Source organism: Nanorana parkeri, unplaced genomic scaffold (genome assembly GCF_000935625.1).
Source record: "Nanorana parkeri isolate BGI_ZX_2015 unplaced genomic scaffold, ASM93562v1 scaffold1511, whole genome shotgun sequence".
NCBI classification, from domain to species: domain Eukaryota; kingdom Metazoa; phylum Chordata; class Amphibia; order Anura; family Dicroglossidae; genus Nanorana; species Nanorana parkeri.
The window spans coordinates 7,363-34,605 of record NW_017307779.1 but is presented as its reverse complement, the minus strand read 5'-3'; the positions used below and the strand labels follow the sequence as shown (position 1 = coordinate 34,605).

The 27,243-nt window shown below is 41.3% G+C and overlaps 1 protein-coding gene across 1 annotated transcript in view; it reads left to right on the top strand.

Annotated features, from left to right (window-relative positions):
• Nucleotides 1–27,243, top strand: part of LOC108798580 (PH-interacting protein-like) — a gene marked incomplete at its 3' end in the record, with an annotated part of 36,512 nt that overhangs the window by 2,112 nt on the left and 7,157 nt on the right. Inside the window, 4 exon segments of the mRNA XM_018570339.1 lie at nt 19,969–20,055; nt 20,057–20,153; nt 23,462–23,622; nt 25,432–25,653. Of these exon segments, the coding sequence (XP_018425841.1) occupies nt 19,969–20,055; nt 20,057–20,153; nt 23,462–23,622; nt 25,432–25,653 (567 nt within the window).

Here is a 27,243-nt window from a genome sequence, read left to right as displayed (position 1 = left end):
TCCACCCCCCGTTCCCTGGCTGACAGTTATGAATAGATGAGCGCGTTTGCCATTTGTTTCACCCACTCGACTGACTGTCTCCTCAAACGTGTCCCTGCTCTATAACCTGCTTTCTGAAATTGTAGCATGCCTGTAGTTTTTGAACATCTGCTGTTACATGTTTCAGCAATGTGAAGCATTAGTCTGTGTTTTTTCTTTTCTTTTTCCTATTGCCCTTTAGTAGCAGTGATCCCTAGCAGTCTCATATAATGTGTCCTAACTCTGTCTCCTGGAGCATATGTCTACATTCTCTAACCACTTCTTGTAGCATGTCTGTAGTCTTTGACCATCTCCTGTTATGTGTCAGCAGCCTCTGAAAGATTTTTGCAGCATTACTTTCACTGAATACTATGCGCAGCCCTTTGGTATCTTTCCTGTGGCCCTCAGGAACCCTGCAGAGACTAGTCTATTTTTTTTCTATTGCCCTGTAATAGCAGCAATCTCTATCATTCCTATTTAATTTGTCTCCAGTTTGACTGTCTCCTGAAGCAGGTCCCCGGAAGTAGGTTGCCAGTTTACAACAACTGCAGTATGTGCACAGCCTCTGACTATCTGCAGCAGCATAGCTACATTTTCTTGTTATAAGAAATGGTCAAAGACTTTACAAATGCTACATGTGTCAACAGTCTGTAAAAGATTTATGTAGCATTCCAGTCACTTAAAGGAGAACTATGACATGAGTGATTTCCACTCACGTCATAGTTCTAGCCGACCTGTGACAATGAGACTGTCACAGGTCGGCTCAGTAGATCGGGAGGTGAGGGAAAACATACCGGGTTCCCTCACCTCTCGATCCTGTCACGGCTCTCTGCCGTGACAGGGGGAGGGGCTGGATTCCCCTCTCCCCGCTCCGATCTGCCAGCGCTGACTGGCGGAACGGACGGGGGAGGGGGCGGGTACAGCTGGCTCTGCCTCTAGACAGCTGTCACTCACGCAGCTGGGCGGATCCCGTCATCTAAGTCGGGATCCGCTCCAGGTGCGGCGTCTCAGTATACCGCAAGCTGTAGCTCGCGGTATACTGAGCTTAGGGTGACGGGAGGACGCTAGTTTGTGTCCTCCCGTTACCCCAAGGAGAACTATGGGGAAAAACGCTGACCCCATAGTTCTCCTTTTAATATTGTGTGCAGCCCTTTGATGTCAGGGGCCTCTCTCGATGCCTCCCATATCAGCAGAGTTGACCACTACTGGTATAAATGCTTTTTATCCTTAGGGTTCGTTATTTATATGCTATATTTGTACTTTTGTGTGTTGCAGACTTATTTGTGACCTAGTGCTTGCTGTTTCTCACTCGAATATTGTAAAATGTCATTTGTGCAACTCTTCTGTGGTTTAAAGTTGCAACTTGATGAAAGTTTACTTTTACAATGTAACATAATTAAAGCAATGTCTGTGGTTTCTGGACACTTATGTTCTATGGGTTTATTTTCTGCAGTACAATTCTGTTCATCTGATAGGCTTCTAGAACATAGGGAGTTTGTGCTAAAGACATGCAGCTCTGTTTGTGGCTACAGCTAGTCATCATTACTTGTCACTGAATGAAACATACTTTGTGAATGCCTCCATGTTTTTTTTTTCTTTTTCTTTTCAGTAAACAATCGTATGTCTGGTTCTTGGAAGTTAATTTAATTGTAAATGATCTAAATGATGTAAGGTATCCCATCTCAAAAGCGAGTTTAATTTGTGTAGTAAAGCTTAATTATTTTTAAAATGTGTATTGCTGCTCAAATTACCAAAATGCTAACAAAAACAATTTCGCTTGTGGTCTGTTTTGTCTTCCGTTCTAAACTGTTTAATGCTATTCAGCAAATTAAGTTAAAGGGTTATTAAACCCTCACGTTTTTTGCATATATCTACTGCTAGCGAGCAATAGATATGTGCAGAAACTTTAAGAAAAAACCCCAAACCTTTTGAACAGGTTTAAACCTACCTGTGTCTTCGCCGCGCGCTTCCGTCCAAACATCTGAAGAGTTTCGGGCGGCCCCAAAGGATCTTGGGACGGGCGCATGTGCACTTCAAATTTTTGGCAGGGAGACAAGGAGAGACACAAGGTAAGTCTATGGAGCAGCGTGCACCCGCACAGACACCGTGGGACGTCAGAGGAGTCAGCGCTGGATCTGAGACCCTCACCAGGGGCATCTGAAAACGTCAGTAAAGAAGAAGATGATCAGATTAAGAGGCATGATTTAAGGTAAGTCCTTATACTAACCTTGGGGGGGAGGCAAAAAAAATAACCTTTTAATGTCACTTTAACTATTGTATATAACCGATATGCTTTCCAGTTAGGCCTGTTAAACCCTTTGTCTGCTGCACACTACAAAAGGGAAACATTTTATGTATTTACAATTCTTCATGGAGTTGTAGAATTTCTCAGGACCGTGGAAATTTTCTTTTTTTGCCATTTTTATAGTTGTTATGTATGTGATTTTGCCAGTGGTTCTGGTTTGCAAGGACAGTCACTGAAGTTTTTTCCTGGAAATTTTTGAATAGACCTCCATGTCATTGTTTGCATGTTCAGTTGCTATAATGCAAGAATGTTGAAGAAAAATGAACTATATATTAATGTGTTATAGTTTGGTATATAGTATAGTTCATTATGAAATTAGCTAAGCAACAGAATATGCTTGGAAACATTTTAGGTTATAATTTATCTGTCTCAGAATTTTCTGAATGCAATGGCAAAGTGTGTTTTTCCTTCAGTTGGCTTCTTTCTGGCTTATGTAATGTTTCTAGCACTTTTGCAGAAAGTGTCTGTTACAGGTATTGGGAGATATAGATATATATAATTAGTGTGAAAGTGATCTGCATACTTATACATGTGAAAGTAATGTGAGGTAAATTTTGTATGTGTGTTAATGCTTTAAAAACCTTATTGATTGAAGTCTGAATTTTAAGAGCTCAGAATTTAGATAAATGGCAGAAAAAATATGGATATATTAGGGAAGGTAGGGTGACTAGTATAAAAATGTACCTGTCAGTTGGAATCAGCAGGTCCCAATACATTCTTTTTCAAGATTATGTCCCAGGCCAGCAGTGAAAGTACACTGGGGTGCTGATATCAACAGACTATTCAGAGAAAGTGATGTCCCTGCTGACCTCAGTGCCAACAATTGTACTTTTGTTAACCTGACTCGGAACTGTACGTTAACCTGACTCGGAACTGTACGTTAACCTGACTCGGAACTGTACGTTAACCTGACTCGGAACTGTCTTACTGTTGGACTTTCTGTTTGCATCTGACAGGTACTTTTTTCTTTTTTTTTACACTTTGCGTGCTCTTGCCAGACAAACACTTTGCCTGCCTAGTGGGTAATTTTTTACAAAAATGTGTCTTATTTGTGTATCACTCAGCTGTAGAATCATCAAATCATCTCCAAGGCTAGGTTCACACCTAGACGATTTAGCTGGTGAGCTGTTTTCATGCGGTTGTCGCACGTTTTTGTTTGCACAATTTTGCTTTGAAAGCCATGCAGTTTTCAATGCATAGAGATCTCTATGGCACCCAAACCGTGCGACAACCGGCCAAAAATAGCTCCTGCACTTTTTTGCGCGACAGGCGATTTCTACCGTGCGACAAATCGCAAAGGTGTGAACCGCTTCTATAGACTTGAATGCAAATCTGTTTTGTGCAATATCGTGTGGCAAAATCTGCGCGTTAAATCGCCTAGGTGTGAACCTAATCTGAATTGGCTCTGACACTGTCCTTCCTTCTGGAGGGTGGCTACTTTTGTTCCCCATGGTCCCTGTGTGTTGTAAATTAGCCACCGCTCCAAGCTTGCTCCCGTGATGGGACTACAATCTCAGATCTAGTTTACCAATTTGTATTGAGATTGTAGTCTTTCATGGGAGCGAGCTTGGAGTGGTGGCTACTTTACAACACACACAGGGATCAAGGGGAACAAAAGTAGCCACCCTCCAGAAGGAAGGACGGTGTCCGCACCAATTCAGAGATGATTTGAGGATCTACAGCCGAGTGATACACAAATAACATGCATTTTTGTTAATAGTGTAGGTACATGAATGTATTTTTAAGATTTTAACTTCTGAGTTTAGTGCCACTTTAACCCTTTCGCTGCCAAGGACGTACGGCATACGGAGCTATAAAAGTGCTTCCAGCTGGCCAGCTCAGTATGCGGTACGGACCTGGCATTTACAGCTCTACTATAAGCTGATGGGCTGCAATAACGCTAGTAACGCAGCAGTTGAAAATCAATAGGAAAAAATTGCAGAAAATTCAAAAATGGGTTGGCCAGCTGATTTGAAAAATGTTTTCCGGAGGGCTTGGCAGCGAAAGGGTTAAAATGCTGTGTCATGTGGACAAGTTGACATGTCAGATTTTTTGGAGTTGATGTACTAAAAGAATAGAGGCTGCGTTCACCTTGTAATGCAAATTTTTACTTTGCCAAGTGAACGTTGGTAAATGAGGTGATGGTTTTGTTCGCTTTGACTATCCCGCCGTGTGCTAGCAAAAGCTGGTCACCTTGAGAAAGCGGTTCTTCATGGCCCTGGAAACATTGGTATCGTGCCTGCTTCCATGATATGATTTTTCTACTTTGTCCTCATTAAAAGCTTGATGTTGCTCTTTATGCAAGCAGTAAATGCTGACTGGAGGTCTTGCCTTACTTAGAAAAATGAAACACTTAATTTGTGCCTGTGTCGCCGTTTTTCTCTCTCTTACTTTCTGGTGAAATTGTTGTCAGCAGAACAGGAAGTACGTGGAAATCTCTCAGCAGTAAAACCTGGCTGATTCTAACACCTTCACTTCAAAACTAAAAAAAAAAAAATAGTTTGGCTGTTCATCCACTTTAATATTGCACATCTCTGGAAGGAAACTTAGTGATTGAAGAAAGTGGACGGGATTGATGCAGAGTTGGCTCAGTCTTTGTTCGTAATGCATATACTGAGCCAACCAAAGCTGAATCATCTTTTCATTTACTGCTACATGCCCAAAAATGTCTGGGGGAGAAAAAACAGTGGATCCAGGTACATTCTCACCTGCGTTTGTATTGCTAAATTTGGACTTGTTTGAGGAATGATTTGGCTCTGAAGGGAGATGGCTGAAAACTAGTGTAAAGTGATAGAACTGATTAAACAATTCAGCCATTCCACCTTTTCCTATTTCTGTTCCTGATATGTTTAACATGCGTAGCACACATCTTGGCGTGTACCCAGTGGTCCCTGGGTGGTATTACAGATTCCATGCTGTAATCCGAATGCTGTTTGTAAATTTCATGACTGCTACATAGGATTAATTTGGATCGCGTCCAAAGTTTTTACTGTTGTGTCTGTTTTTTTTTTTTTTTCTTTTTCCATCCTGTGTCTGGGTGTCAGAGTAAGCTGATTATTGTCATACTGTTTCATATTTAGTATCATGGGATACAGTAAAAATAAAAGTCCAGTGGAAAATTTCTGCACCTTGCAATATGACTGTAGTTTAAACTTCTGCTAAAGAATAAGCTTACTTTTAGAACAGCTTAGATGTTCTAGCATTATCAGTAGTTCCAATTCCTATTAGTCTGCATTATTTCCAGCTCCATTTTTCCATAGGTTATCTTACAGTTAGCTGGCAGGGATCAAAATAGAGCACATACTGTATATGTCTAAAGGAGACTCCTTCTTTCCTGTAACACTGCAAAGCATTGCAGTCACTTTCCTTTTAATCTTGGCAAATGTCCTGTTTTCCTTTTTTGGAATTTCCAATAGTTATGTGCTATATGACAACCTGATGAATGTAGTTCTACTGCCATTAAATCAGCTATGATATAAGAACCACATAATTAATTTTTATTATCACAAAGTTTTAGCTGTTAACACATTACTCCTTTTAAATATACTGAAGGTTTCCCCTTTTACATGCTTTTTGCATAGCCTTTGGAATGGGAGATCATTTAAAATATGGAGTTAGTAAGTCTGTGTCCACACTATATGCTGTGACCTGTGATTTTTTTTCTGCATAATAGAAAAAAACATCAAGTGTCCACTAGGACACATATGTGTCCCGTTAGCGTCACAACGCTGGCGTGATGTGTGGTGCGGTCCAGAAAAATGCAGACAGTTGCATTTTTCTGCAGCACACTCGATGGCACTGGAGATCATTGCAGCGCACTGCGCTGCTGTGTGGGGACATGCAATGGAGTGTACCCTTTTTTGAACAGCCAATAAGATTAAAAAGAAAAAATAAACAGTACCTTGTGTTGTGATAACTCAAGGAACCGCAGCTCACCACCGCTACCCAGCTGTCTTACCATGCAGCTAGTGTGAACGTAGCCTAAAGAGATGAAGGTCCATCCTTTTTGTTGGTGGGGTTTAACTGGATGTCCACTGTTTGGCCATAGCTGATGGCCTAGGGATGCACAGGCAAGTTTAATCTCTGTGCAATGTGTAGTATTGCAATTTATTTTGAATGGTTTCCCATAGGGATGTCCCGATGCCACTTTTTTAAGACCAAGTACAAGTACTGGCCTTAAGGACTTGCCGATACCAATTACCGATACTTTCTCAAAGGGACAGGTGAAATGTTTTCAAAAATAATACAGAGAATAAGGTATCACTGCCGGATGTCTGATGGGGAGTGTAGTTTCCTCGGTAACAAGTGGAACCCCTCAGGACACGGTATCAATAGTGGCTACGATAAGGAGGGGTTAGGTTGGTAGCACTGCCCACGATACTGTTGGAGCGTGATAGGATCAGTAGATGTCACACCTGATTATCAGTGGAATGGTATACAAGTTATTGCATACAAGTACAAGTATCGGGCCCGATTCCGATGCTAGCATCGGTATCGGGACATCCCTAGTTAAATATCTATTATAAATATTAAAATAATTGCTTTTAGTACTTTTAGAATCTTGAAATATATAATATCATTAAAACATGTATGAGGGTCTGTCATTTATGCTGTGGAACTAAAAATATACTGATGGGGTCAGATCAATTGAACAGTCAAAGCACATTCATAGGGTCACACACTTAGGTGAATTTATTAAAGGAGTGGAAACTGTTTACCTAATGAAGTGTATGTTCATTTAACTTCGTGAATATGTGCCTCTGTGTTCAGGTTAATTATCCATTCAGGTGCTGTTTTTTTTTAAATAAACCTTTCACGCGATTGGGTATTGAAAGTGAACACAATTCCACTTTATTCACTAAACTAAGTATACATTTTCATGTATATTCATTTTAATAAATGCAGAGTGTCCACTCCTTTAAGCAAACCTATGGCCTTGCTCATCTATTAGCTCACAACATTCTATGAAGGCATGATTATTTATGAATGTGAATGCACCCATAGCAAGCAACCCTATCGCAAAACAAACCATGACACATTTATAAACCAGCAATGCAAATGCTTAAACACCACAGAGGCAAACAATAGAAATGCGCCAAATCCACATACCTATGTGTTGTGGAGTGTATACATGGAGACATAAGTTAATCAGACTGGCGTGTGATAAATAAAGACTCGATGTTACGTTCCGGCGCAGGAGTAGGAGGTGGCGATCGGTCCCGCAGGCTCGTGGAGAGGTGAGTCTGATACACTGCTGTGGGTGGAGCTCCAGGTGGAGTCCTCTGGGCAGTCGCCGGCCAACCACATTAGACCCCACCTGGAGCTCCGCCCACAGCAGTGACGCAACGCTCCTCCAGCCTGCCCAGAGGACACCAGCCACCACGGAAGGTAACAAAAAAAACCAGCGCACGATTCCGATGATGGCATCGGTATCGGGACATCCCTAGTTTACCTACATATTTTCAGAACACAGCTGTCGGCGCAGGATCAATTTTTATTTTCTGTGTTAGGGGCTCATGCTGCAATGCACAATACATTGGGGGGAATTGATCAAAACTGGAGCAGATGTGCATGGCAACCGATCAGCTTCTCTCTTGCATTTTCAAATCTTAACTGGAGAAGCTGATTGGTTGTCATGCACATCTGCTTCAGTTTCGATAAATCCCCCTTAGTGTGTTGCTGTGCACAGTATACCTAGATGCAAGTAGGTGTGGACTGGCCTTGACACTTACCAGAAAGCAAAATACAAATTTGAAATGCTTAAATATGAACTTTGTTTACCTTCCAAAATATTTCAATTCCTGTTAGCTAGTGCTGTAGTCCAGACACAGTTAAAGCTGGACACAAGCCTTCGCTTCAGGCTTGCCCAGTTGTACAGGCTTCTCTCCTCTACTGAAATTAATCTGATTACTGGTCACAGTGATGAGAAGCTGCAGCAGGTTAGGTTCCATCTCATTTCCTGGCTGGGGGTTGTCTAGCATCATCTATCTCTTTCCTCCCTAGCTTCACTGTCCCTGCCCCCCACCCCATTCATTCATTGAATTACAGGTATGAAGTCCACCCTTTTTGGAGCGGATTTTGCTGCGATTCAATGCTTTTTGATGCAAGCATTTGCGCAAAATGGAAATCGCGCGACAAACGTGCGATTTGCGCAGTGTGAATGGGGCCTAAACTCTTTATTTTGGACATCATCTATTGGTGTGCTGGTGACATTTCTGATGTACAATTTTCTCTATGGCAACACATGCAGAGAATGTCCTTGGCCTGACTACATGATGTTTATAAACGTCACTGCAAGTGGTTAAACAGGTTAATGGCTGCAACAGCAGCCCTGAGCTTGGTATCATTTTCATTAGCCAGATATCCAGTAAAAGTGATACGGGCAGCTCTACAGCTCACATTTACAAGACTTTTACTTGATTTGCTTGAGTGGAGGGCAGGTGAGACATTGGGGCTCTAACAGATCTGTGATGTCTCTATAAAGTGTACCGGTCACTTGCCCCGTCTCTAGGCATTTGGTCACTGTTTCTGTTGAAGGAGAAAATTAGAATGCAGATTGACTGATCTTCTACTTGACCACACATGACCAGATACTTAGCTTTTTGGCAGCTGGTTTCTAAAGGAAGCCTTTGGCTTTGTTCCATGAGTACTTCACAAAGTGTTGTACACTAAGGTATTCTCCATGTTCATAAGCAATTACAAGCACAGTGATGTGAAAGACAGTTGCCTATAAATTGGCATTGCTCTGCAATTAAGCTTCTAGTTTGGAGAATAACTATAATAGATGGGAATGGCTTATGGGTATCATATACTGTGTACTGTATAGACCTATATAAATACGTGGCAAACTTTTCAAATACCCAGACAAGACATTTATGCTTAAAGGAGAACTATGGGGTTAGGGCTTTTCCCCATAGTTCTCCTTAGGGTAACGGGAGGACACAAACTAGCGTCCTTCCGTTACCCAGTATACCGCGAGCTACAGATCGCGGTATACTGAGACGCCGCAGCTGAAACGGATCCCGACAATTATGTCACGGCTCACTTCCCGATCTACTGAGCCGACCTGTGACTGTTTCATTGTCACAGGTCGGCTCAGATCATGAGGCTGAGTGAAGCACTCACCTCATAATTCTCCTTTTTTAATTTACATTTTTTTTTGTTTTGACTGTCAGCTCCCATGAGAAGGACCCTCTTTTATTGAATTCTGTTGTAACAGTACTGTCGCCCCTCTTTTTTTTATTTTTTATAAAGCGCTACTCAAACTGTTGGTACTTTTTTCATTAAACAGCACTGTGTTAAAGAGCTCATAAAATCATCTTAGCACATAACTCATATTGCAATTACTAAACCTCCATGTAGATGCCCTCATTGATCACCAACTATGCTGTATAATCACATGCTACATTCCTCAGCATAAATTATATTGCACTTCTGACCATAATGTATGCGCTAAATAGAGGGTTTCTCTTTACGTGTTTATCAGATATATAATCTGCTTCCTCACAAGGACAATTAGGAATATCACCATCATTGATGGTTGTGTCAGAGCTCAAACCACCAAAAACATCCCTTGGGCAAGTGCGGGGATAAACAGCGGGGTCACACCACCTGGGCTCCACAGTGGACTGTCTTTAGTCTTAATAGTAGATTGTTAAAGTTTTAAATGATACTGTTTACTGGACCGTCTTAGTACAGGGTTCTATTAGGATTATTGCAGGGAAACTCAGTAAGGCTGGAGGTTGTAGATAAGGCTAATCAAGCTTCTAGCCAACCCAAAGACTGAAATATATATATATATATATAATAACACCACTTGAAATTTCTTATTAGGGATGTTAGGATACCAGTGCTACCAGGGTCTCATTGGTTGCAGCTGGACTGGGCTTTGGCACTCCACCACTGTCCTGAAATCATTAGTCTGTATTGTTTTAGATCTACTGTCATATGACTATAAATAAAAATGTATCAGTACTTGTATCTGTGAGTACTTGGAAAAGTATCGATCAGTACTGGAAAAAATGGTATCGGTGCATCCCTTTATATTTATAAAAACAAAAATAATGCATTAAAACAGGAATGCACAAAACCCAGGAGCCCTGTATGCTACTTACAAATGACACCTGCCTCCTAACGTTTTACTTTTTCTCTAGTCTAGTCTTGGAGCTGGAAAAGTATCAGTACTTGTACCGAATAGGGTACTTGGTATCTGAACAGCCCTATTTGTTTGCCAAAGATACATGTATAGATAGCCGACGAATCGACGATCGAAAACGTTGCCAACGTTTTCAATCGTCGATTTTAATCGACTAAATCGATTAACTGTTGCAGCTCTAACATGATCCATACCCACATTCCTCTACGGAGGATCCTGATGTATAAACAATGAATGGGCATGAATGTGCTCCACTAATATACTCTCCTCAATGTGCTTTGGGTACCTGAAGAACCTGCATATATATAGATATATATATGTATGTATGTATATGTAGTTCTTCTGTAGTTTGTGAAAGAACCCAAACACAGCTTAGAAATTACAGCTGAATTTTCCTAGCCATTCAGTTAGCAGCATCTCTTAAGAGATTCGACCTGAGGTTTTAATGATGCTAAAAACATTGTTCTTAATCTGTTTTGGTGTTTGTAACACTGGAATCAAATAATTGTCCATTCTGCAATAGAGAGGCTTTCTTTTCTTTTATCCTGTATATTTTACCCATCAGCTTCCCTCGGGCTTGTGACTCAAATGTTGTAGTGTTATAAAAAAAAAATCAGAAAATCTTCAGCTCATCACTTTATCTCCATGGGGCTAATGGGAATATCATGGTTACAAATTAAATAGGCAGTATAGTTTTACAAGATGCTATGACTTTTATTGTTGATACACAGGAAGCAAAGAAGATTAAAGATTCAGCCGTGCAGAGAGCTAATCTTCAAACTGCTGTAAAGTGTCCTTTTTGTTTCTATGAACATCTTTGGCTTGGTCTCATGCTGTACATAGTCATACTGTATACAGTTTATTTGTAAGGTGTACTTAATGAGTAGTATGAGTAATGAGTAGTATGTAAGGGAATGCGCAAGTTGGGAATACTGCTAGCTTACTGCTCTGGTTACTTGAACATGATCCTACAGATGTGACAGCAAGACATCTACATAACACACCTATATAGATGTTACTGTACATTTCTGTAGTACATTTTTTTTTGTGTAATAAATTTTTATTGAGAAAGGTTTCTCCAAATAATAGAACACCAAGTACAATACAAAAAAACAACATTCAAGGGTAGACAATAAACACTGACATGATCACAGTACAGTCAGCAGGACATGTAATTGTGTGTAGCATTCCAATTCTAAGACCATGTCCTGACCCAATAAAATCTGTAAGTGTGATCCAGGGAAAATGGGAAAGGGAGGATGGTGAGGTGAGGCAAAATTAGGGCGTGAGCAGACTCACAGGGATGGGGGGAGGGGGGGGATTGAGGAAAGGAAAAGGAGGTAGGATCCCATCACGCCCACAAAGGATATGCGATGTAAACCTTGCAGTCATAATGTTGTGACCTCATGTGCCCCTATATCTCCGGTGCTCAGAGCATCAATCTCGATCCCAGAGGTACACTCACATCCCGGTGGGTGACCGACCCGTGCATTTCCTCTGGAGTATCACCCTTAAACCAATACCTGCGTCCTCTTAGTGAGGTAAGAGGGGGTCGTCTTATATGCCAGCCAGCAAGCCCATGTTTTTTGGAGGCGCTCCTTTTGTCCCAGACCATTGAGAGTGAGTTCCTCCATACAGTAAATCTGTTCTACCTTATCCAACCATTCCAACAAGGTAGGGACAGAGGCACTTTTCCATTTGGCAGGGATCAATGCCTTAGCTGCATTCAGCAAATGTGGAGTTATAGATCGCGCATATCGGCCCATAGAGCTCTCAGTGCCATGGAACAACATCTCCGAGGGATCTAGTGGTACTTCCGCTCCTTGAATATGATATATTTCATCTGCCACTTCACGCCAGTAAGATGTAATTTTCGGGCATAGCCACCATATGTGAGCATGTGAGGCCACCTGTCCGCAACCCCTCCAACACAGTGGGGATACAGAACTATCCATCTGATGCATTCTTTGAGGGGTGTAGTACCATCTGCATAGCAATTTATAGTGAAGTTCCTGGATATGTGCGGACCTGGACACCCCTTTCGAGAAGGCCAACACTCTAGACCTGCCCTGTGAGGGGACTGTCCAGCTCCCCTTCCCAGTTCGCCAGGTAAGGCGGTGGGGACTCGCATTCCAGCTGTGACAAGGTGGCGTATATAGAGGAGATGCACTTAGTAGGTGCGTCACCCCTGGGAAATAATAGCTCCAATGGGTTCAGTTCACTCTCGGATCTCAAAGGGGTAGGAAGCTGCCGAATAAAGTGAGACATTTGCCTATGACGCCAAACATCCATAAAGGAGGGCCTGGGTGAGTTGCAAAGGGAAGACAAGGGTTTAATCCTCCCTCCCATTATCACCTGGTGCAACAGGAGCTCCGACCCTGTGTCAGTCCGTCTGCGATACCCCCCGTCTAACAGTCCCGGTAAGAAATAAATGTGACCTAACGGGCATCAAAGGGGAGTTGTAGGACCACTTCCTTTTGAGGTGGATCGCATCCCATATGGACAGCGATGTACTCGTCAAAGTGTGTGTGGCACTGGACAGTCGTCTATAGCACTTCGGGATCCAACACACCTTACATAAGTTTGCCTGGCTCACCGACTGTTCCATTTGTACCCACAACTTCGTCTCCCCGGCGTAATGCCAGTCTATGATTCTGGCCAAAGAGGCCGCTCTATAATACCTCCCGAAGTCCGGGAGAGAGACTCCACCCATTGATCTAGGTCTGGTTAAAACATTAAAGGATATCCTAGCTTTCTTGTGTCTCCAAATAAATCTGGATACCAGGGATCGAAGTAACCTAAAATAAGAGGGAGGTACACCCATGGGCAACATTTGGAACATGAAGAGAAGTCTCGGCAACACATTCATTTTAATGGCGTTCACTCTGCCCAACCAGGAGTGGTACAGGGGGGACCAACGTCTCAGATCAGCTCTAATAGTATTCAAGAGGGGCATGTAGTTGTTGTTGAACATATCCCGTAAGCGAGGCGTGTAGTTAATCCCTAGGCATTTCAGGGAGTGGGTTTGCCACAGAAACGGCAAGCTAGATTAGAGGGCCCTCGCTTCTATAGGGGGGACAGTTAAATTTTCTCGGGCTATGGCGGGAGCTCTGCTCAGGTGCGACCGTTCAGCGCCATGCGTAAGCCACGCCCTCTTTTTTTAAAAAAATTCTTTATTGACTGAGAAAAAAAGTCAAATACAAAAAACCATTGTATGTGGTTACAGAGCATGGGCATAAATTCCACAGAACTTGTAGTAAAACGGATTACTCCGCATCAAGGTAACATAACCCGACTGAAAAAAAAAAAAAGAAAATCACATCCGAATAATCATGACAGCTTAGTACAGTCGTAGGTGCATCAACCGTCCCATTCAGCCGTAACAATTCTGTACATTAAGGCTCTGCGACTAAGTACTATTCTCGGGAGAAGACAGTGTCTCTTAGTTGATGGAAAGGTGATAGCAGAAAAAAGTGAGAAAGGGTGCAGAGGGTCGGGTCCCGGCCGGGTCCCACAACATCCACCAGGTTCTAGGCGCCCACAGAAGTCGAGCGCCCCCTTAGGTATTCCCGGGGCTTACAAACCCTCCAGGTTCCTCATGGCAACCCCTGGGACAGAATCCCGGTCAAACCGGCTTGTGAAGGTGGAGGGGAGTCCCGGGCAGAGATTCTGTAGCACAACCATGGGCTCCAGGTGGCATTAAAGCGAGCTTCCATGTTTTTTAGCGTGGCAGTTAGGTCCTCAAGTTGGTAGATATCTTGGACTTTGGAGAGCCATAATCGGACTGAGGGTGGGAGGGGATCCCGCCATCTCAGGGGTATGCACGCCCGAGCCGCATTCAACAGGTGATGTGTCAGGGAGCATTTATATCTGGGGATCGAGTGTTTAGTCAGATGCAGTAAACATGCTTCTGGGTTGTCCCTGAGGTCTGCCCCTGTCAAAGTCTCAATCAGCTCCAGTACTTGCCTCCAGAATGTCTGTATCTCAGGGCACGTCCAAAAGATGTGTAACATTGTGCCCGACGCCCCCCCACATCTCCAACACAAGTCTGGGATCGAGCTGTTCATTTTATGGAGCAACCATGGGACCCTGTACCAGCGTGTCAGAATCTTGTATCCTGACTCCTGGTATCTATTTGCTATCGAGGCTTTGAATGTCATCGCCAGGATAGTGGCCCTCTGTTGCTCCGTGAACGTACACTGTAGCTCCGTCTCCCAGTTGTGTAGGAAATGCAGTGATACATCCCCCGCGGGGTCCTGTAGTAATTTGTATATTTGGGATACTGCGTGACGTGTAGGAAGCTGATCTAAACATAACTGTTCAAATACCCTCAAGGGTCTGTCCAGGAGTGTCGCATTCGGTACAGCCCTGAGGAAGTGTCTTAGAGAGAGAGCGCCCCAAAATTCCACCGGGGGATCCGTGAGGGACTGTAGGTCCGGGACCTGTAGCCAGTTCTCAGGGCCTCTGAAATCCCGGAGGCGGAATTTGTGGGCACGAAGGAGAGCCCGGCGTAGTCAGTACATTTTCTTTACTTGCTAATACTGATTCCTATATATTCTTTTAGCCTGACTCTCGTCTTTGCTGTTGTGAAGTTTCAGGCAGGCTTGTGGCATTTTATTTGACCTAATCACTGCCAAAGATTTGTCAGTTGAAGCCCTAATTGCTGAGATGTAGTTATCTGAAAACAAAATGCACGAATTACGGCGAAGGTTATACATTGCCAGCATTGACATATTAATATAAGCAGTAAATTGTGGTGGTTGTTGTAGTTGCCCTAAAGGATAACTGTACCTTTTTATTACAGTAATCCTTCAACTCGCCCTGGGAGCCACTCGACTGCTGTTGCAAAGTCTGAATTTTAATCTGCTTATGTTTTGCTTTTCTTGGTTTTTTCTTTTTCCCTCGCCAACATGCTAATGAGATGTTTAAATAAAACCTTTCCGTTTTCATTACATACCTTATTTTAGATTCGGTGACATCATGACTTTGTCACTGTCTCTCTCTATGCAATGCAGTGAAATCAGGTCTTGTGGGTGCTGACGGCCCATTTTTTTTGCAAGATACAGTGCACCCTGAGCTCATTTGTAAAAGACACTTTAAACATATTCAGTATCTCATAACAATTGGTCAAGTTATGTTAAAGAAGAATTATGGGGCGAGTAAAAAAAAAACCTCATCCCCTTAATTCAAGCCGACCTGTGACACTGAAACTGTTACACGTTGAGTCTATTGATCGGTAAGTCAGTGAACACATATCGCTGACTTTCCGATCCTCTCCCTGCAGAGAGCGGTGACTGTTAGTCAGGGAAGGGATTCCCTCCTCGTTTCTCGAGCGCTGACTGGAGGTACGGCTTCTAGATCCAGCTGTTAATCAGCCAGTGGGGTGAATGTCAACAGTATTGTGAGGATCTGTCCTGGCTGCTTTGCGGTTCTGTGCTATCGGCATATAGCAGGCAATAGTCCCCTATATGCTGAGTTTTGGGTCACCGGAGGACATTTAGTGTATCTCCTCCCGTGACCCTGAGGAGAACTATGGCCAAAAAGAGTTAGGCCATAGTTCACTTTAAACATTTCAATGGTCTTTCCGGTGCAGATACCTGATTGCACTGTGACTTATAAGTGTTAGAACAAGTGTTATTTTGGGTAAAGATACTTTTTTATATTTTTTTCTGTGCTAACACATTACAGAGTAAATGTTATACCATTACTGAACTGTTTTCATCAGCCCATTGTACTGAACACTATGTAAATTGGCTTTTACATTCCGGTGATTCATTTAGTATCTAAACTTTAATAAACCTGTGTTATAGTGTTATAGCAGGACCCATTGCATTACATGTTTGCTGCTTTGCAGCGTGTTTGTCCATCCTTGCTACAGGGCATATTCTTCCTAATTCCAAGTTTGCTTTCAGAGAACGTTTTGTAGTTCTGTTGAATTCTGCTTATACCCGTCTAAAAAAAATAAATGGCTACAAATGTATACTTCAGTGTTTCTAAGACTGAGATTCATTGGCACTCCTTAATCCATGTGACTTTAGTCTATGTGAGTTCCAGTAAGTCCTAAGAATGTTAAAAATAAAGATGTGTGTCAGCAAGCATTTTCTCTGGGACAGTACTCGTCAATTAGAGATGGTAAATCTATAAAAACAATCAGGCTATGCATATAAACACTGGTCTGAGAAAAAAATACTGTTAATGAAAAGTGGTTCCCCTAGTCTCTTCCTACTATTTATATGTCTTGCATTGTACTAGAAACGTGCAGCGCACTTTTTTTGTTCTACATAAACATGTTACTAGGTTGTGGAATTCATTTTTTTTCAGAGCTGCGTTACCACAAACAAGCCCCTTAGGACCTATGAGAAGCAGCACCTGCTCCTTGGTGTGTAAATACTGAGCTCCGCTCCTACAGATGTGTCATCACTGAATGGGAATATGATACCAGCTCAGAGACAGTTGTTTTTATGCTATCATCTTTTACGGCAACATATATAAATTCACACTGCTAGATTTTATGTTACAGTGGAGTAATACTGCTGATTTCATCCTGATGGGCAAGGGAAAAACTGCTTCATTTAGACATTCCTTGCTGTTGTAAATTTTATGCAGTTCAACAAGCCCGGTGGACTGCCAATTAGAATACATTACCAAATACATTTTTGCAGGGCCTAATAGTATTTTGTACCAAATGCAGTTGCTGCTGGTGTAAGTTCTCCTGGTTTGATGTATGATTTCTTTATGGGAAGCCTCATTTAGATGCAGAAAGGGAATGCTCGTCTAAAGCCTTGATTCTGTTGTTACCTCCTTGCAGAGTGATTCAGTAAAATTATGGCAACAGCGTTAACAGCCCTACCCATAAAATGTCATCAGCTTGATGTGTTGTAAATTCACAGTGTGAAAATTAGTGTGTGTGTCGGAAGACAGCAGGGGTTTTTTTTTTTTTTTTAAATTAACCAGCGCAATTGACTAGAGAAAACCTCAAAAGTTAGGAGCAAGCTATAATTTTTAAGGAGCATTGGCTACCCGGCACCTGGGATTTGTCCAACCCTGGTGTGTGTATATGTGTATATATATATATAGATCTATATAGATCGATATATATATATATGTGTATGTATGTATATATATATATATATATATGTATGTATGTATGTATGTATGTATAATATATGTATATATTAATGTGTTTTTTTTGTTTTTTTTCCCCATGGTTTTTCCTCCACATTTTGCTGCTCTTAAATACCAGCCATGTATAGGCAGATCATTTGGTGCAGACATTGATTTGATTGGTAGAAATGTAATCATGTTCTCTTGCCGAAGCTACGGACAGATTTATTGGGGAAATTGAAAAATCATTTTGGTAAGCAGTAGCCGGACGTCACTCCCTGTCACACTCGCCCTTCTTTGGGAACATCTTTTGTGCTAGATACCTAGTTGATTTTACACTACCTTTCCCCTTTCTGTGGTGCGTGGAAGGCTGTTTAGGGGAAGGGAAACCCTTCTGGGTGATGTAAGGGCTAGAGGTATCTTTTCTAGCCTGCCTTGCGCCAGTATCAGGGGGAGCAGCATCAGTGAAACCTACAGGGGAGGTAGGTGTGACAAAATGTACATTTTCAACATAATGAAACCAGTAATAATCAAATGCAGAGACGTGTGTGTGTGTGGTTTTTTTTTTTTTAAATAAGGGGAGCCCAGGAAAATTCATTTTTTTTCGTTAAAAACATTCTGCTTCTGGTATCTCTTTTATGCATCTGCAAGTGACCACTTGGTTGTCTGATCCATTGTTTACATGTGGTTCATATAAGACCCCACCCCCACTCTTCCCTTCCCTGTGTAACATAGTACAGTAAACTATCCAGCATAAACTATCCAGCATTTAAGCAACCGGCAAAAAAACCCATCAAGGACATATGTCCTCCGTTTTTTGTTTTTTTTTTTTTGTCGGTTGCTTGGTACACACTAAAAAAAATATTTGTTTACATCTCGCTGCCAGTCGGCAACTAGATTAAGTGGTTGGCAGCAGAATGCAAACAATGGGGAGCAATAGCCAGCTTGTAATTTACTAGTAACTCTCAAGCAACCAGAAACTACAGTTATCTGGCACCTACTGATCCCCCATGGGTGTCGGATAACTGGGAGTTTACTGTATATCTTAATTGAATTCGATTGATTTGTTACACCTAGAGAAGATTTTTGGAAGATAGAAGACCTGTGTAAGCTTTTTGTTTTCTTGTTCTTTGGATGGAGTCAAACAATTTAGGCTTTGGATCCAGTGAGAAAGGGTTAGGACTTCCTATCATATTTTAACTGCTGTCTGTTAGGTTTTACCCACTCAAATTTTTGTCCCTGTCCCACCAGGATAAAAGATTCTAAAGAATAGATTTCAATGGCAAAAAAAAAAACCTGACAAAGCTTCTAACCCTTCTGCACTTTACAGAAAAAAAAATATTTTTTTACTGATTGCATAATCCCCATTGGAATAGTTTTCCCTTCCCTTCCTTGTGACAACCTGTCACCAGGACAGTTGGTGAGGGAAAGTTACCATCGGGGACACAGGCAATAGTGAAAACTTAACACAGTTTTTAAGCTTTCACTACTCTTGGAGAATCTTGAAAATTGGTTGGAGTTGGGCTTTTATTTTCTCTGTGCTGTCAGTCTGAATTATCCTGATCTACGAAACAAAGCAAAGTTGTTGGAATCTTTTGCTTATCTGCAACGCTTTATTCACATACGCCTGGGTTTGCATACCAGTGTGCCTCATAAGTTTATAAAAATAGTATGTTTGGTTCATTGGTACATTTCAGTAAAAAAAAAAAAGGAAATATGCAGCAGTTTTAGGGAGTCTGTATTGTGAGAATTTATGATGTATGCAGCAGCTTTTGTCTGGAGTGGTAAAGAATGCGGACAGTGATGTCTAGTTATCTGTAGAGTGTTTTGATATAGGTGCTTTAGGTTTTTCATTTCTGCATATCTGTAGAACTAACAGAGTATAAATTCAGAAAATATTGATTTAACTTCTTAAAATCCATGATAGTCATTCATTGTAAAGTTGTTAAATATCTGTTTGTTATATTATCCCTTGCCTCCGAGCAGATAATACGTAATATAAAAACAATTTGATTCATTTGATCTCTACATGTAGCTGTCTAGAAGTGCTTTCTTTCGTGGATGATTTGTACCATGCTTCCAGTGATAAACTGATTGTCTTTATAAAACTAGCATCAGCTAAAATCAGATATTCTCTATTTTGTGCTAGAAATATACAATTATTGTAGTGTTCTAGTGTTTTATATTGCACAGACCTGCTCTACAGCCTTTAGAGCTGGTTCACACCATAAGCAGTAAGTTCCAGAGCGGTCAGTGCCTGCGTTCCGGTCCAGTGCGTTCTGCAAAAATGCAATTGACTTCAATGCACCGCCACGCCATTTGTTTGCTTCCTTTTTATATAGGGAGAAATATAAAAGTTGTTTTTTTTTTTTTTTTTTTCGAGAAGGAGATTCCTCAAAGTGTACCTGGCGTGCTAACACTAGTAGGAGCTGGGCGCCAGTCTCTGCTGCGCACAAACAAAAGTATGTATGACTTGCAAACATGTTTTGTGGAAGGGTACAGGCCTTGCGGCTTTACACTGTGGGAGACCCCCAGAGCTGCCTATCAGTTATGGAAACTCACCAAGTATAGGTGAGTGTATATTACATGTCTTGGGAAGGGCAAAAAATATCTCATAATATTTTCTGCTACTCATTTGTTAACTAAACTCTTCATTGGACTACAATCTGATTAATATAGATAATGATAGTTACCTCACAAGTGGCTTATCTGCAACAATTTAGGTACAAATAGGTGAATCGTTTTATCTTCCAGAAGATGTCTAATCCTTTTCAGTTTTTACTTTGCTGTCAGATTTGTGAAAACCCCACTATGTATGTGTTTCCCTACACACGGCATACCTTAAGTTCTTTTTTTTTTTGTTTTTTTTTAACCTCCCTGGCGGTCTGATTAGGTCAGTATTTTTATTTTTTTCTATTTTTCACTTTTGAATTTCCCGCCGGTTTCTCCTCCCTGCGACGCCTGCGCTCGCACGGAAAGGAACCCGGAAGACGGATGCCGGCATCGGCCGAAGGACACAGCGGGGCGCGTAGGGAGAAGGTAAGTGACACTACAGTGTAATCCCGAGTGTGGCTCCGGGTTACCGCTTTTGGTACTGAAAATTAACCCCCAGCCACACTCGGGAATACCTCCAGGCAGGTTAATATATTTCTCACCTTTTTAGATGTTTCTTTGTGAAGGCCTTTGTGCAGATTCCTGGCTACTCTGAGCAGTTGTAAAGTGAAACTAAAGGGTCAAACTGAGGGACAGCCTGATCTTCTCATTAATATACAATGCTTCCAAAACCATTTGTTAGGACAGATGGTGCTCAAATCTAGTTTACGACTGTTAATGAGATCTGTCAGCACACACATGGTTAATTAGAGTAAACATAATTTCTCAGTCCCCTCCTTAACATTACATATGGATGAAGGGGGGGCTTGGATTTATAAGCAAGTATACAGCACTTAAAATGTAAGCAGCACATTTTAAATGTTTTTTTATTAAAACTTTTAAGTTATGCTATGTGAAATATAAATGTTTAAATGATGCCTGCTGGCCACCATAAGCAATGTGTGTCCTTGTTTGTGCTTTTAAACTGACACTAAACTCAAGAGTTAAATCTTAAAAATGCATTTAAGTACCTTTAACTATTAACAAAAATGTATCTTATTTGTGTATCACTCAAATCATCTCTGAATTGGTGCTGACACTGTCCTTCCTTCTGGAGGGTGGCTACTTTTGTTCCCCATGGTCCCTGTGTGTGTTGTAATGTAGCCATCGCTCCAAGCTCACTCCCATGTTGGACTACAATCTCAATACAAATTAGTAAACTAAACATGAGATTGCAGTCCATCACAGGACCACAATCAAGTTTAGTTTGCTAAGCATGATCCATGATTACTAATCCAAGCTCGCTCCCGTGATGTACTATAGGGCTGCAACCAATTAATCGATAATGAGGATGGTTGTCAACTATTCTCATTATCGATTAGTTGGTTGGATCCCATAGCTCTCTCCTCCACACTGGGAGGAGGGCACAGCAAGCAGTGGTCGGGTGCAGTGGCCAAAAAAAACTCACAACAGGGTGCAAAACTAGTAGTGGGGATGATTAGACATTGTTATTGTCAAGGTGTACTAGGAAATTGTGTAAAAACGGGAGTTTACACTTACGTTTGGATGTGGGGACCAGGAGAGGGGCGGCCTTGCAAGAAGATCGAGTGGTCCAGGGTCAAAGGCTGAAGGAGTTGTGAGAATTGTCGGCCGCAGTTGGAGATTGAAGAGCTGTTAGCCGGAGGGGAAGGCGAGGCGGTACTGAGGCAGTGCTGGGTGCTGTGACCGCGTCCGTGTCACTCTCATATGGACCGGAGTGGGGGCAGTTTGTGAGCAGAATACTAAGTATGACTCACTGGTGCTATGGCTGAACAAACACTGCCGCAAAAAATTGTGCACGTAGTTTTGTCCTGAAGTAAACTTTGTAACGCTCCATTTGTGTATTTTAAATTAAGGATTGTATTTATTTAATTTGTTTATCCAATTCATCGAAAACATAATTGGTCAACTAATCTATTCTGAAAATAATCATTAGTTGCAGCCCTAATGGACCATAATCTCATGTTTAGTTTACTAATCTGTATTGAGATTGTGTCCATCCCAGCAGCAAGCTGGGAACGGTGGCTACTTTATAACACACAGGGACCATGGGAAACAAAAGTAGCCACCCTCCAGAAGGAAGGACCGTGTCGGCACCAATTCAGGCCTTGTTCACACCAAATGCAGACCAGATCCGGTCAGGTTTCTGCGCACGCAGTGCGGTGGGTTGTGCCGCGTTTTTGATGCGTTTAGGGCCGGTTTGGTAAAAAAAATAAGTTTAACATGGGCTTTCAGACACTTGCATGCGTTTTTGATGCGTTCCAGAGGAGATCCAGAGCAGGTAAAATAGGGCTTGCCGCAGTTTTTTCACCTGCTCTGGATCTGGTCTGGATCCGCACGCTGCAATGTGAACTGGAGGTCAGAATACCATAGGAATACATTGGACGCAGTTTTGATCCGGTCTGCACCTGCTCTGGTCTGGATCTGCTCCGCGCTTGGTGTGAACAAGGCCTCAGAGATGATTTGAGGATCTACAGCCGAGTGATGCACAAATGAGATACATTTTTGTTAATGGTTAAGGTGTACTGCATTTGTAAGACTTAACTCCTGGGTTAAAGCTTAGTGTTACTTTTAGGTACTCCTATCATGGGAGGTATATGATTGCTACCATCTTTGGCCTTCTGCTTAAAATGCCAGTTCCCTGGCTATGTTTGAGTTTAGTACTTCTCACTGTTGGAACAAGCCTGCAGCAGATCGGTCAGGAATCCTCATCTCTATACTAAACTTGTTCCAGGTCCAGGACTCAATGTATTAAGGCCAGATCATCAGCTTGATGGACAGGCTTCTAGACAGAGGTCTTCAATGTCTGTCATACTTCTTTCATGACAGGTTTCCTTTAAGTTGTGTTTAGACACATTCAAAGAGATGAATGTTTTTCTTTAACCATGTAATAGCACTTCAGTTTGTTTAGGAAGAATAACAGTTAACCTAAAGTATTCAAAGGGGAATTTATCATAACTTGAGCAGACAAAGTCTGGAGAAGTTGCCCAGGGCAACCAATCAGCGTATCCCTCCAGTTTCTTCAGTTAAGATTTAAAAATGAAAGAGAGAAGCAGATTGGTTGCCATGCACAGCTGCTCCAGTTTTTGTCTGCTCCAGTTTTAAAAAATTCCCCTCTTCGTGCTTAATCTTGTCAAATGTGAAGACCTCAAACTCTTAATTACATTGATGTCGGTAGTGAGAACCTGAGACAGACTTGAATGTCGGGAATGATTACAATGTTAAATATACCTTGTTTCTCTGGAAAGGAAATACACTTTTTGCAAGAAAGCTAAATGGAAAGTACAAGTTTGAGACCCTAGTCCCGACAGCAGTTTATCAGCATATGAAGATGCACAAGAGGATTTTAGGACATCTCTCCTCTGTTTACTGTGTGACTTTTGATCGGACTGGCCGAAGAATATTTACAGTAAGTTTTGATCTGATTTCTTTTAATTTTTTTTTAGAAATTATAGTTAAGAGAATTAGTAATAAACCTGTTTTGTACTCCTTGTCTTGGTTGGTGTCACAGAGTTTGTAGTGTCATATCACTGCACATAATTGTCTTGTTAAAGAACAACTCCTTACAATTTTATATGGGAACAATCCTCAGGGGTACATTCATAAATGTGTGACATGGCTTTACACCCCCCCACCCCCCCATAAAATGTGGGCCGTGGTATGCGTATCCAAGCAGAGTATATTGGAGAACAGATGAATTTAAAAAAAAACTTGAGTTTATTAAAGGTATATTTTCATCAAAGGTACATGAAAATAGTTACTGACGAAGGTTAACAGCTCGTCACCTATTTGGTAAAATAAAGCCCCTAAAATAATTTCTGAACCTGTAACATGTATGGGGATATATCATTTGTAGTGTAGTAGATCTGTGTGTCATAATGGTGTATATTTGTTCCTGGGGGGGAGGGGGTTACTTCATTTAATTTTCAGGTCCTTTTTATGGAAACCTTGAGGATGTGTTGTGGAGAATAAAGGAAACTAAGGACATGTAGTACTCCTTGTCAGTTGGTATCTGTCTCGGCAGTGACACATTTTCAGCAGTACAGAACAGTTCAGATAAGTTTTTCTTTTGGAGAAAAGTTTTAAACCATTTAAATAAAAGCTGACCATTGTAACCAGCCTCCACAGTGTTATATGGTGTGATCCAAATGTATCTTCCACTTTTGGTCAGCTTGGCTTTTTCAATAAAGTGGAAAAATAGCAGATAATCAGGTAATGAACCCATGTTGAACGCTAGGAACAGACTACATCACATATGTACACCTAAAATATTTTTTTTTTTGACAACGTAGAATATTGCAACATCAGTGTGAAACAAAAGAAATGGTGGAAAGTAGGCAGATTTCCATTGACAAATATCTGTAAAATAGCAGTTGTGACCTCTACATTGGGCTCCATAGAGTCAGAAGCCCTTAATTATAAAAAATGTTTTATTACTAGTAATGTTGAAAGAACATGTCTGAGTATATGTAGCATTGTGAAGAGCTAATAGATGAATAGTGCTTGAGGCAAAGGTAAAGATCTGGATCCTTTTTACCCAGACTTGTGCACAGTACTCTGCATTTGATACACTGCATTCTACAGTCTGATCTAAGATCCAAATATTCCTTTCTGTTTGTGCAGTGATGTACTGTGCAACAAAAACTAGAGATGTGTGTTTACTTTTGAAAGGCTGTATCATTCCACTTAATATCTTTGAATCTGTAATGATGCTTAATGCTGTCTGTACACTGCTCTATTTTCTTTTGTTCAACCCACGGGCCGAACTAAAAAAAATAGAGTAGATTTATCCATCAATGGTAGGAGCTTGTTGATCGAGGAATCCCCTGTTTCCTTAGTATTCTGAAGGTGGCCATCAGCCAACAGCTGACAGGTTATTGGTTCGTTCAAAGATTTTCTGATCAAGGGATGTCAGCCAAAAGGGTGATGACAGCAGCACCCCACAGTTCGAATTTCAGCCAGTTCTTGAGGAATTTTGCACAGTGTATGGCCATCTTTTTAAGAATTTCCACCAGATCTTTCACTGAAATGGTGTTTAGTATAAAATGAGAGTTAAGATAAATTCTCGAAGGCAAAAATGAACATTCATTAGAGCTGTCATTTGGTTGATTACCTTTGTAACACACAAATTGTTTTTAGAAGTTGGTAGATTGCTACTTTGTTTTTTCACACCTGTGATACTGAATATGGTGCTTTAACAGCATGGTTTAAATCTCAGGGATCTGATGACTGTCTGGTTAAAATATGGGCAACAGATGATGGTCGTCTCCTGGCAACGTTAAGAGGGCACGCTGCTGAAATCTCAGACATGGCTGTGAATTATGAAAATACAATGATTGCCGCTGGAAGCTGTGACAAGATGATCAGAATCTGGTGCCTAAGGACATGTGCTCCACTGGCCATTCTGCAGGGTCACAGCGCGTCCATAACTTCACTACAGGTAATAATTTCGTCTTCCCAGTAGACATAAGAGGTTTACTTGTTCTGGCAATTTGATCTAACGTTGATGCATACAGCATCTTCTGCTTAAATCCTGAATGCAGAAGGTAAAACAAACCTTGAACCCTGTTTTGCAACTTTAGCATGTTTTTAATATTTTTGCAATTACTTCATGTATGCTGGGGAATTATACCTTTTTTTCAAGAGAAATTGGACCTTCATTTAGTGGTAAATGATAGTAGATATGCTCTTTTTTTTCACCTGAAGGATAACTGGGCCAAAAAACAACCTAAAATAAATTCTCCTACTCATGAAATGCATGGGGATACCACATGTGTGCGTTAGTTTGTCTGTACCCATAGCAGGGCCCAGATAAAATGTCTATTCTGGTTGTTTTGTGTTTTTTTTCCGATACCTAACAACCCCCCAAAAAACTGATTCTGGTACTACAATACTAAATATACAAATTTTTTTAACTTTTTTTTTATTCTACCTGAAACACAATGGTACTCCCCCTAATGCTAACACTGACACTGGACCTAGCCAAGATTAAGCCTTGTTCTAACTACCTGAAACACAATGATACTCACCCTAATGCTAACACTTACACTGGACCTAGCCAAGATTAAGCCTTGTTCTAACTATGTTAAATAAAATTATAGACAAGTTGTAGAAAAGCAGTACTAGGACTAGATCACCTTCTTTAACTTGCTGACCAGGTGTTTAGACCCCCTTCCTGGCCAGGTCATTTTTCAGTATTCAGCGCTGCGGTACTTTGACATTTATTCCGTCATGCAACGCTGTACTGAAATACATTTTATACCATTTTTTGGGGACAGATAGAGCTTTCTTTTGGTGGTATTCAGTCACCACTGTGGGTTTTATTTTTTACTATAATTAGGAAAAATTACTGAAAATTTTGAAGAAAAAACTTTTTTTTTTAACATTATGTTAGGAAACATTTATTACCCATTTTTTTTGGTCAAATATAAAAGACGGGGTCACGTCGGGTAAATAGACACCAAACATGTCAAGCTTTAAAATTGCGCGCACCTGCGAAATCGCAGAAAACTACCATACCCAAAATTGGCCATAGGCAACGCTTTTAAAAGCTTTTACCGCTCATCAGGTTAGTGTTATCAGTGATTTGATGGCCCTAGAATTATTGCTCCCACTGTGACGTTCGCGGCGATATGTAACATGTGCGGCGTAATGGGCGCAATCGTCTTTTTTGCACGTATGCATGTTTACATGCGTGTATGTATGGCTGGGGACTTTAAAAAATGTTTTGTTTTTTTTATATGTAACTTAAAAAAATTTGGGGGGGAATTATTTTTTTTCCTATTTTTTTTTTTCCCACTAAACTTTGCTATCACATATGGATGCTAATAAAAGCCCCCTATGTGATAGCAAAATATGTGACAGGCCCTCTTTATGGAGACATTAGGGGTCTCCAACACCCCTAATGTCCCCTAGGACCCCCCAAAAGAAGCTGATGAAGCAGAGATCTGCTCCATCAGCTTCTTTCCAGCTTCTGAAGCTGGAGAGTGACACAAGAATGCAGAAGTGATGTATTATACAACACTTCCGC